The sequence below is a fragment of the Asterias rubens genome, chromosome 3 (assembly GCF_902459465.1).
Source record: "Asterias rubens chromosome 3, eAstRub1.3, whole genome shotgun sequence".
Lineage (NCBI taxonomy): Eukaryota > Metazoa > Echinodermata > Asteroidea > Forcipulatida > Asteriidae > Asterias > Asterias rubens.
Window position 1 is genome coordinate 16,850,208 of NC_047064.1, and position 12,473 is coordinate 16,862,680.

General features: G+C 38.8%; 1 protein-coding gene across 1 annotated transcript in view; it reads right to left on the reverse strand.

Annotated features, from left to right (window-relative positions):
- Positions 1–12,473, reverse strand: part of LOC117288553 (protein timeless homolog) — a 29,502-nt gene that overhangs the window by 15,767 nt on the left and 1,262 nt on the right. The window contains exons 2-16 of the mRNA XM_033769453.1: positions 11,695–11,875; positions 10,652–10,805; positions 10,153–10,330; positions 9,462–9,563; positions 8,642–8,797; positions 7,778–7,911; positions 7,194–7,370; positions 6,553–6,640; positions 6,240–6,352; positions 5,641–5,745; positions 5,041–5,223; positions 3,824–3,914; positions 3,017–3,228; positions 1,813–1,991; positions 484–534 (exon numbers count right to left, since the gene is read on the reverse strand). Coding sequence (XP_033625344.1) covers positions 484–534; positions 1,813–1,991; positions 3,017–3,228; positions 3,824–3,914; positions 5,041–5,223; positions 5,641–5,745; positions 6,240–6,352; positions 6,553–6,640; positions 7,194–7,370; positions 7,778–7,911; positions 8,642–8,797; positions 9,462–9,563; positions 10,153–10,330; positions 10,652–10,805; positions 11,695–11,797 — 2,026 coding nt within the window. The 5' untranslated portion in view covers positions 11,798–11,875. The remainder of the gene's footprint in view (positions 1–483; positions 535–1,812; positions 1,992–3,016; positions 3,229–3,823; positions 3,915–5,040; positions 5,224–5,640; positions 5,746–6,239; positions 6,353–6,552; positions 6,641–7,193; positions 7,371–7,777; positions 7,912–8,641; positions 8,798–9,461; positions 9,564–10,152; positions 10,331–10,651; positions 10,806–11,694; positions 11,876–12,473) is intronic.

The window sequence follows — 12,473 nt, forward strand, 5'->3', positions numbered from 1 at the left end:
GAGCCTCTCCTGTGTGCGCGTGATCACATGACTTGCAGGCCCCTTTTATACATGTACACACATGTAGGTGGAAAACTCGTTATCCTGATGGGAGTTTAAGAAGGACATCTCACTTTTATGGTTTCATGAAGAGACAAGTATCTTTGACTAATGGCAATTGGGCAATAAATGTAAAATAAAAAAAAACATTTAATTGAGAAGTTAAAGTTACAGAATCATATTGGAGGTGTGTTTTAACTCTTTAACGGGCCGCCAGCGACCGGTTTAAATCCCTTCAGAGAACAGTTGTTAAACAAAAACAATTAACACCCCACAGCCACACAGTTTTCAGAATGGGAAACAGGACTCTTGAGGGTGCTATTGTGACCTTGGGAGGGTCTGGTTGCCATTTACAAAAGAAACAAGTAAACACCTGATGTTTACATGTATAAATCTATCACTAAAATAAATGGTGCATGAATTGAAGAAACATTCGTATCGAACCTTCCATTTCTTCTTCGTCATCTTGTTCTTCAACAGGCGTGGGCACAACAACTGAATTAAGAGATGAAAAAAAAAAAACCACAAACCTATAAATAATTGTTGACAATTTACTGTTAGTTAGCCTGTACACCGAGTTATTGCGTAAAGTTTCAAATTAAAAAATTTAACCTAGGGAACTTTCTTCATGAGTAGACAGGAAGACATGTAGAGAGAGTAAACAAATTTCCAAAACTATTGACCTGCACATAAAGTTACCATGTATCATTGTAAACATAAAAATCCTAAATAAATCTTGTCAACGCAATTGTAAGATTTTTTCACTTAACATACAAAAAGTGGGTGACAAGTGGGTTACAACTTTCTAGACAAAAGGATGAGAGTTGCTGAAAAAGTGTGTGAGAATTATTGAAAAAGGTTTGCGCTCCTGGGTCCCCTCTCCCTTATTCTAGACCCCAAAATAACAGATGTTTCCAGGTTTACAAACTTTGTGTATCAACAATAATACAATTTGTCTGGACAGCAGAATGTGTAATATTTCTCTTTCTCTCTTTGATGACTGCTTTACTTCTACTTTTAAGAATTTCTTTTTGCACAAGAAGATTCTGAGAAAATTTGAAAATCAGGAAAAATCCTGACAAATCACACCCCGATAGACATAACGACCCAATTTCATAAAGCCAGTAAGCACAAAAACTGGCCAAGCACAGAAAAGTATTGCTTAAACGGAAACAGGTTACCAGCCAAAATTACAAATTTACACTGTTGTGACTGGTGCCCCACTCAATTTTTGCTTAAGGAAAGATATTTCTCTATCACTTAGATATAGGTTTTCTCAGTCAATTTAGGCAAATGAGCAGCCAATTTAAGCACCAAGCTATTCTATTTCGCGCGAAATGGTAGTGAAAAGGGTCATTCGATTTCGTTTTATGATTAATCAAATGTAATGTTGCGTCATTCGATTTGACAAAATAATAATTCAATTTAACAATTCATCAAAGCAGCATTCCAAATGGCAGACGCTTCTTGAGGCGTGTGTGTCACGAAAAAGAATGACGATATGCTTAATTGAACAGAGTGTTAAAGGAATTTGACTCAACTCAAAATGAAATTGAATGGCCAAATTCTGAATTTGAAACGCAGTAACAACTGGAGAGGCAAAACTGCTTTAACTCGAACGCATGAATATGAAATTGGCTGCTCAATTTCTTAATTTGACCGAGAAACCTATTTATGCTTAAATTGAAATTGGGCCCCATGCACTTTTATTTCATTAAAAAAGTCGGCGCTTTTCCGTGTACCATTAAGATTTGTAAAGTGGATTTTACAAACCATTGAGGTTGGTAAAGTGGATTTCTCTGAGTGCCATGAATTCTTCCTCTGGGCTGATGTCTGCCGCTCCAAACACATCATTCTCTGGCCACACCTCCCTGGCTGCTCTCAGTAGAGCTAAAGACTCCCCAGCCTCCCCCGAACGAAGACTTCGCTGGATTCGAACCATCCCGTCGGCTCTTTTGGGAAATGAGAAACACAAGATATCAAAACTGTTGTCAAATTCCACTCCATTGTACAAGACTCTATCCACCCCAGGGCTCTAATTTTACACTGGACCCAAGGTCGGTGACGGGCAGTTAACTCAAGACAGGACAAGTCCAGTGGTCTTGTTTTTATTCAATTCAACATCTTTGTCTCAAACAAATAATGTTTAGTGTTGAGTCTGAGTCTCACAAACATTTTTCAATTCTGCAGAGTATCCTCCATTAAATAGAAGAGATCAATCTTCTCTTTGTGTTTTGTTCAAATGAAACAGTTTAGATGATAAAACCGTGTTCTCGTTTTGTTTCTAGTCTCTTCTCATTTTGATTCTGGTCTTGTTAAAAAAATATCAGTCCAGTAAAGATTCTGAGCTACAAGTCCTGCGGTCTTGTGGGTTTCTCTCCCAAATTTGAACCCTGGTGTCACACACTTTATGCCTCAGTGATCCTAAACGATTCGGGAAGAGTTCGTGCTTCACGCACCAATACAACTAGTTTTCGCAAATCCTTTTAACCTACTGCCAGTCATCTTTTTAATTCTTAGTTCAGAAGGTGATAGGTCTTTGCTTGTTTGTTTTTTTAAGCTGTGTTTGATAGCTTTAATGGTATACATTTGCTTAGGTCTTCACTGGCTGGTCCTGTGTTTTTTTAAGCTGTGTTTGATAGCTTTAATGGTATACATTTGCTTAGGTCTTCACTGGCTGGTCCTGTGTTTTTTTATTTATGTTTTGGCTTCTTGTTTTTGATTATTATTTATAACTTCTGTCAAATCGCTTGTCGCTTTAGTTTTTCAACATGTATATGAATTTGAATTCAAATTTTTGTGAATAAAAAAGCACTACTTCGAATTGAAATATTAGAGTGCACTTTACTTCCCAAGGCTGCTACATTGTACCTCTTACCATGGCAGTTTTTGTTGCCATTAATTGCTAGTGTCATTACCAAACATATACAGACCCTTTAAACTAAATGATCTCTTGATGAGTAAAACGTTTTGTTACCTCTGTTCCTCCACTGGCAGCTCTGAGGCTGCGTCAAATGGGACCACATCTTCAGGAACGTCTTCTCTTCCCTGCAACATGGCTGAAAGGTCAGAGGTTATGTTATCCCATAATGCATTGAGCTCCTCATCAACTTCCTGAGGCTGGTCTCCATTTTGTTGCTGGGCAGTTGGTTGCCGTCTGCGACGCTTTGCCTTTTTCTTCTTCTTTTTCTAAAAAACAAATGGTCGTAAATCAAATCTTTTAGGAAGAAATTAACAAACATTTGAAGTTTGTGACAGAAGGAAATTTGCAGAAGCCAAAAGTCGTCATAAATTCACACAAACTGTCGGGCACTCTGGACCCTAAATTTAATATGAACTTTGGCTGAAGTTCTCTCTTAAAACGGGTTCCACAGCATGTTTTATATAATGGGTGTTTATCATGATATTAAAAGTCCTACAGAAGTACAATCTAGCTGAAGCATTTTCATGATATAGTTTTATCTTGATGAATTTTCATTAGTTTTGCGCCGGCATAAACAAATTGTTGTAGATCAAATCTTTTAGGAACATTTGAAATTTGTGACAGAGGGAAATTTGTAGAAGCCAAAGGCTGTCGTACATCCACACAAATTGTCAAGGTAAATTTTCTGTCAGTTTACAATGTTTGTTTGTCATACAACATGTAAATTGGAAAAATTGGTAAATCACATCTTGTTTGATGAGATGTCAAGTGCTTAAACTCTTTCAGTGGAAAGCGTACATGTACGATCAGTTTTATGTACTCAAAAAGAAATGTTCTTTTTCGTTGACTCCGAGTTCGTACCTGCACCATGACCGTCTTCCTGCCCTTGCAATATCTCTCCAGCATCTTGATGAAGGTGTGTGTTGTCTCTATCAGGTCCTTCAGGTACGATCTAAACATATCATTTAAAGATATTTCAAGAATTGTTACATGTCCTAAACCCTAAAATGACTGACGCAAGTATTGATGTACGTTTATAACATTTATTGTCAACTTCTTTGCTCCATGGCTGGAATGAACTCTAGCTCACAACTCAACTCTAATTATCACTACTTACAACAACTCAACAGCACGAGCGCAAAGCTTGAAGTGGCACGCGACTACACTACAATAATGAAGTAACATTAAAAGCATCTCCAAAGTTTACCAACCATCACTGATAGAATTATTTATAAAATTTGGAAAGTCCTTCTTAGAATTTGAAAACCACACGCACTGGCATGACTCCCACCAAATGAAAACAACAACTTGCACAATGCCAATAAAACATACCCTCCTTTGTTAAAATACTTATCAAACTCTCATATTGGTGAACTGATTAACGGATAGGCCTACTGATCTAGAACACCAAAGCTTGAGTCTGGTGTGCTTGACCGTCAGACGCCCTAAACATATCCATTGTAAATCTAAACTCATCGCATTTATACTGGGGATGACACCATTCACTGTGTCAACTCAATTTTGCTAGCGAGACCTTCCACACTGTATACAATTTGTTGATATGTGACTTTCACCTCTCTGGGCCCGATTTCACAAGCTTTCATGGCTAAACAAATTAGTAGGGCACCAGTCGCAACTATGTGAACTTTATGGAATGTTGGCTGGTTACCTGTTTTTGCTAAGCAAGATTTTCTTGTGCTTAGCAGTTTTTTGTGCTTACAGGCTTTATGAAACTGTGCTCTGGCCAACCAACAACGACCAGGAATGATATTTGGTCCTTGGAAAAAAGTAGGAACATTTTCCCAGGACAAGGGCTCAGCTACACATGGTGGTGGCTGTAATGGATTTTTCAGGCCTAATAATAACTTTTTTCAGATTTTTCCAAGGGCAAACAAATCAGAAAAGAGACTTAAGTATAGGAAGAATATCATGCCCTCATTAAATAGCTTTGTTTATTGGTTATTCCTTAAAAACCTTGTTCGTATTCTGTTTTCATAAAGTTTGGAAATAAATATCAGTTTGAACGAATGATTGAATGATTTACTTCCTCCTCATCTGTCTTCTCATACGTTAATTACCTTGTACATCTGACCTCGTCGTACTTTTTGAGTAACATCAAGAAAACCTCCCGGTACTCGATGACGTAGAAGATGTTACCCTGAATGACCTTAGCCGAGTCTCTGATTTTGAGGTCGCTGGACCGTGACATCGTATCCAGAGTCGCCATTAACTCTCCGTAGGCCTTCATGGCCAGATGCATTCTGGGAAGATACGTAAAAAATAAACTATCAATAAAAATAAACTCATGGGTACAACCACATAACAGTTTCGAACAGTATACACTTTCTCACACATAACATTCCTCATCTTTCTCAGCCCCCTGGGGAGTATACAGCCCTGAGCTGCCATGGCACTCCCGTAGCTTTTTCATAAAGTAATATCACTCTCTACCCTAACAGGTACCCATTTACACCCCTGGGTGAAGGGAAGCAATTAGTAAAGAATCTTGCTCAAGGACACAGGCGTCATGACCGGGATTTGAACCCACACTCTGGTGACTTAACCAACAGAACTTGAATTGGATGCTCTAAACCACTCGGCCATGACACCCTGGTTCAACTCTTTTCAAAACAAACAATAATGCTCTATAAATCCAAGAGAAGAGGGCAAGTGTTCACCTTTTGGACCAGGCTGGAGCTTCCTTTTTATCGGTTGTCATCATGTCCAAGTACTTAACAATTTGGGTTTGAACATAGTAGAAAGTCTGGACGGAAAAAGTCTCACTGTGGAGGAAACAAAATCAAATTAGGCCTGGGCGACTAGTGACATTTACTACTCGACTAGTCACGCCTCAAATTGTTAGCCACAGGCGCAATATAGTAAATTAAAGTCATGGATTGTGTCAGAGATGTCTGATTGTTTTTTTAAGTACATTATGTTGTTGTGAATAGTCGTGAGCGACTGATTGGTTCACCAAACAGGTAGTTCAGCAGTTAGTTTGGTAGGATTCAAACCCACAACCTTGTGATTGCAAGTTCTGCAGTCACTGTCAAATCAGCAATTAGTTTGGTAGGATTCGAATCCACAACCTTGTGATTGCAAGTCCTTCAGTCATTGTCAAATCAGCATTTAGTTTGGTAGGACTCAAACCCACAACCTTGTAACTGCAAGCACTTCAGTCATTGTCAAATCAGCAATTAGTTTGGTAGGATTGGAACCCACAACCTTGTAATTGCAAGTCCTGCAGCCTAACCACTGGACCACTGGACCACTGTACCTTATGATGTCTACCCTGAATTGATGAACTCGATTAAACGCCATGAAAAACCTCATGGTCCACAGGTAGAACGAGTCATCGTTTTCTTGGGCTCGTTGATGCACTATGTGATCCTGGCAAACATATAAAAAAAATAAAAATTTTCAAGAGTTTTGATACCTTTTGTAGATAATTTTTCGGCCATCACAGAGCAATGTTTTCAGGAGAGTTGTGTAAATACATTGTACACGCTAAAACACTTGTTGTCTCCTGGGATGATAACAATTATCGTGACATTGTTTTACTTTTTTCCTTGCAGTTTCACTATACTAACCTTAACTGCATGCATCAGCGAATTGTAACAGTTCTCCACAAACAAAATGCAAAATTCTTTCAGAAACAGGCGTATGCTAAGAGTAGATCTGTAACAAAAAGAAAGAATGACACATTTAAATAACAAGATTTCAAAAACACGCACCAGTAAACACATGACCGGACAAGTCTATGGTCTTGTGTTTCTCAGTTGAATTATAATACTTCAGTGTGTAATTAAGCCTTTGTGACAAATATATTAGTCTGATAAATGTATTTCAATTCTGTTGAGTATTGAAGTATACTTACCAAAAGAAGAAATTAGATAGATCTTCTGTTAGTGCTTTTTCAACACATTTTTACTCTGGTCTTGTAAAATAAATTCCAGTCCTGTCAAACAATTTGAGCTTCCAGCCCTACAGTCTTGTGGACTTTACCCACAAATAAGAACCCTGGTGTAACCCATCTAAACCCCAGCTCCCTACACCTTCCAGTTGCCATTACAAAGTTGATACTCAAAGTGAATAATGCAAAGTAGATATTCAAAGTGATTATGCAAAGTAGATATTCAAAGTGAATATGCAAAGTAGAAATTCAAGGTTAATATACAAAGTATATATTCAAGGTGAATATGCAAAGTAGATATTCAAAGTGGGCACATACCTGCGGGTGACTGATGTATCCTTCATGGGCATTCGATTCTTGGGCTTCTTTTTGGGTTCTTTCTTTTTGTCGAAGGTGATGTTGTTGCTGTTCTGGACGGCTGAATGATAGATGATGTCACGGTCACTGATAGATTTCAGATTCTTGATGCAGAATGTGCCACCGAAGCGTGAATGCCTGTCAACATGATTAACAGATTATTGTTAATAAAAATTAGAGCAATAACATCAGTGAGTGACGCAGAACAAATGATAAAGTTCTCATTCTTTTGCACCTACATGTAGGACATTTAACAGGTAAATATTTAGCTGCACTGGGTTCTTATGCGTTATTTTACACAACACACAGGATCTACGGCTCTATGTTGCATTCGAAGGAAAAGAAATAGTGGTTAAATGACCATGTTCAAGGACACTAGCGCCACTACCGGGACTTGAACCTACACTCTGGTGATCAGAAATACCAGAGCAGAGTTTAGTGTTCTTATCCGCTCAGCCAAACAAGCAAATCAAAATGGCCCAGGGTTGATGAACTTCAAAACCTGAATCTTCTCATTCGAATATGCTGATTAATTAACCCCTGACCTGGCACTTCCTGCCTTGACCTTTGCCCTCTTCTCAGCAAGTTCTCGTTGTCTGATCATCTCAAGCTCTTGTTCGTCTTTCTGTCTCTCACTGGCAAGCCTGGCTTCCCCAGCAGTAGCTACTTGCTCTGGAGTCTGCACATAATCAAACAAGGTTTGACAGAGTAAAACAACTGAAGACATTTCAACACAGTGTGTTGGGTTATAGTATTTGCAAAAAATAGTTAAAGGCCTGACGTTTTGACTCTAACATAGTCTTTCTCAAAGGCTCATTTATTTTTTAGAGGGATGCTAGTTTTGCATCACTTTTGGGTCTGGTAACTTACTGGCCTGGTAAGTTAACTTACCAGCCCAGTAACAGCAGAACAATGGAAACGCAGCTATGCTTTTAACTGACATTTCATTACCCAGACAGAACTCTTATGCACTAATGTCCAAAGGAATTAAAATGTAGAGTAGCGAGTAACATTGTCAAGACAACCACAGACCTGATTTTGACATTTTGTGATAGTTCAAAGTGGGTCTGTCTTTCTGTATTGACCCGATTCAACTGACATCATCATATCAATCAGAATAATCTTGGATGCGCCATTGGTGGGCAATGTCACAGTGTGCATTTAGTGAAGTGCGCATTTTAGGCAATGCAGCAAGTACACAGAAACCTTTTGCCCACAGAAATAGTGAGCATGGCACAGTCGCCGCCTGTGTGACATGCGTGCGATTTTGTCAACCCTTCTGGATTGGTAAGGATATAATTTGATCTAATTTACGGGAGAAATAATGATGGTCTCATACAGAATTTTAGCCATTCTTTTCCTTAAAAAAATTATTTCTATCCAAGATATCAAAAGGAACACACTCCTACCTGTTCTCTAAACATAAGTGTGATGATCTCAGCAGCATGCATGCACCACTGCTGTTCAGCCTCCGAGCTCGCTATGTACAAGATTAATTTATCCATCCCGCTCAGATTGAGGGCCCAGAGAACTTGATCATGGACGCTGGCATCGTCATCCGTACGCTGTAAGAGATTGATATTGTAAGTTAGCATACAAGAGCGAGTGGAATATGGAAAAACATAATGCTTCTGTGTCCCGTATCCAACAAGGGCGAAGGCGTGTGTGATAAAAAATTTATCTGCAAGCAAATTTCAAGCGTCGCATGTGACGATCAGCATGTGACCTAATGCACCACTTTTGAATTTACATTAAGGCGACGCACACCACACGATCTAACACATCCGTTCCGCCTCATGCCCTCTCCTTGCCTTATTCCTTGACCCACAACCTCGATGAAAGTTACTTGTAGAGGGAAATTAGAACTGGGAACAACCTCCAACAATTTCCGTCAGAATGCACAAGCATCTTCTGTCGAACGCCTTCTCTTAACGTACAGAATACTTTTATTAATCAGAGCTTGGTTGGTCTGTAAGCAGGTGTCGACAAGTTCCCTGTCTTACTACGAGCACCTGTGAATACTGTTTTGGCTGAACTTGTTCCTTAAACTGCTGGAACAGTGCAGTGAGATCAGGGCCCAATATTTCATAAAGCCTGTAAGCACAAAAACTTTCTAAGCACAGAAAAATAATATTGCTTGGCAGAAAATGGTTACAAGCCAAGGTCCATAATAGTCTATAGTGTAGTGGCTGGATTATCTGGGGTGACAACAATTTGAAACGGTCTTACCTTCTCATAATTGGGATCAGCTGGGACGTGCAGAATGTTCCTGACCAGTAAAAGAATCCTCTCCATCAAAAGAGTGTGATCCTCACGTCGACTTTCCCACTCCTACCAGAAAATGGGAAAAAGAGAAACAAATATTTATGTTTTTAAAACTTAAGCTTTACAAGAACAAAATAAACCAGAGCATAATTTTATCAGTCGGACTTACATGTAAGCCTGGCTCACACTTCTTGCGAATGCGATACAAATTTTGATGTCACAGGGCTGTTTTCACAGCCAATGTTTTGCAGGAATTCAGCACAGTCAATTGATGCAAATTTCTCGTTGAAAATTTGTGACTTCAAAATTTGTATCGCATTCGCATTCACGGCAAGTATGAACCAGGCTTCAGTCAGACTTTGTAAAATCAAAGATAGGTGTGTCGTGCTGAGTGGTCAAACGCACTGGCGCTGATGTCTCTGATCAGTAGAGTGTGGGTTTGAGTGCAAGACATGACACTTGTACTTTGATACTTGGTACTTGGTAACTCAGGCCTGGAATTTAACGGTCTTGTTATAATGCATGTAAAACAACGCAGTACAGTTATTGTTTAAAATAATGTTGTTGAACCGCTCGCCCTTGGTGAACTAAATTGGATTTAGAGTATACCACTAAGATTGGTCTATCTACAACACTGAGGATCACTACACTGTACCAAATCTAAGAGTTTCTTCAGTTTGCGAGCCAGAATTCCCATCACTTCCTCGTCAGCGAATGCCTCCTTGTAAGACTGGAGCTGCGACAAAACCTCCAAGAAGTAGTTGCGAAACATCTTGTCCTCTGGGACCTTTTGGAAGCATATCTCGGGCGACTGAGTCAAGTTAACCAAAAGCCTACATTCATAGAGAATAAAGGGAGTGGATGAAAAGGAGTTCGCACAAATTTTAGTAACTTTTAGAAGATACATAAAAAGTAGGGAAATGTTAATAACTATAAGGGAAGACCTATGAGTATCCCTTTTTTCTAATAATTTTGTTTGCCTTCTTACATTTCAAGCCAAATATATAGACTTCTCTGTAAATGTGATGCGCAACACAAGAATGGCTCATTATTATTGTTATTATTACAAATGGTACATGTAGAGGCTGCAGGATTAACTTTTAAGTTTTACTACAAAAAGAATTCCAGAAATTGGTTTTCTGTTGACGACAAACCTTATGCATGTCTCAAATAACTCTGTGTCTTTGTGGTATTGCTTGGCGATGTAGAGCAGATCATTCTGAAGAATCTGTGAGTTTCCAAGCTGCCGACGGATGTCACACGTTTCATCTTCCCGTCGAAGGAAACGAATCAGGTCTTTTAAGGTTTCTGTGGTGTGAGGAATTGAAAATAGTAATAATAATAATAATATTTAAAGATTGGTAATGCACACATATCCACCCTCTGCTGGGTGTTGAAGGAGCATTCATAAGTACCTCAGACAGTTTCACTATTCCTATTGGTGGAGAGCGCGTCACATTAGTGTGTATAAACCTTTGTTTATGACCGGTAAAAAGTGTAATAATTCATGGGCGTGACACGCGACCTTGCACCTGTTCTTATTAGACAGTTTCTTCATTCCTATTGGTCGAGAGCAACGGCTGAAACAGTTTTGCCACATCACGCGATATGCGCGACGCCCACAGCATTCCCTTATAAGGAGTTGTTTACCTGAGGGCGGCGCAGGGCTTTACCATTTCATAGCTGGAGGGGTGTTGTGTTGAAAGAAATCCTTTAACAATTATAATTTTTGCATTTATTCTACTTTTTGACCAAAAAGTTATGATGTTTTTGACCGAAAAGTTATTTATGAATGGGAATCAAAGTGTGTTGAATCGGTTTTCAACTAGTGGTTTAAAGCCGCCGAGGCCTGGTTCTTTATAATTCACCATGACTACGTCTCGGTAAAATTATCAAGAACCAGGCCTCGTTGGGATTAAACCACTAATTGAAAACCTCTTCACCACACATTGATTCCCTTATTTCAATTTCAAACAAACACATCCTTACTCAGACAGGTCTACACCGAACACCTGTATGTAAATATAAAAACACTACATATTGTTAGATTTTTTTCAACATATTTGATTAGAAAAATTAAAAAAAATTATTTTATGATGGACAGTATGTTTGGTTCATAAACAAGATGGTGCCAGTCAGGATTTGGTATAATTAAATTTTTTGGTCGTTTGGGTGCTTTCTTTATGAAAGATCTTACCAAGACAGTCTGGTTCTTTTTGATACTTATTCCCCTCCAAACAGCCGAGAGCGCTGCAGGCCGAAAGCAGCTCGACATTCATCATTGCAGACACCGACTCCATCTTCAGATTGTTCTAAAATGTCTTTCTTTCAGTTTAGTTCAGTTCTTTTTTCAATATTCTGTCCACACACACTATCATCTATGCAAATTATAAAATAAATATAAGCAAACATTCAGTCACATTTTTTTCACAGGATAGCAATATTGAATACCAAACCAGTCAAAGAAATTATTTATAAAATATAATAAAGTAAAGGCAAAATTAATTATAGCATTTTAGTAATTATGACAAACAATGACAATATACGTGATATAGATAACATGCATCCTAAACTCTCCTTCCATCATAATCACACATGGATGGAACACTAAACTATTTCATTGCTCCATCCGGCCAAGGGGACATGACTTCCAGGGGACATGACTTCCAGGCCAAAGGGGATGGACTTCATCCACCATATGTCACATGGTGGATGAAGTCTGGACAGTGGGTGGAGAGCCCTCAATCAAAAGGCATTGCTTCAATCAATTCAAATACAATGCTTGTCTTACCATGGAGCTATACAAACCATGGAGCTCCTTTTCATAGCTCCATGGTCTAACTTTACATATATGCGTCACGTGATATATGTGTACGACTATGAATGAACTAAGTAAGGTACTGACTGGAGTCTCTGACTCTGGACCCCCAACTAGTATAACTATTACCCACAAGCCAAGGTCGCAAGGAGTACAAA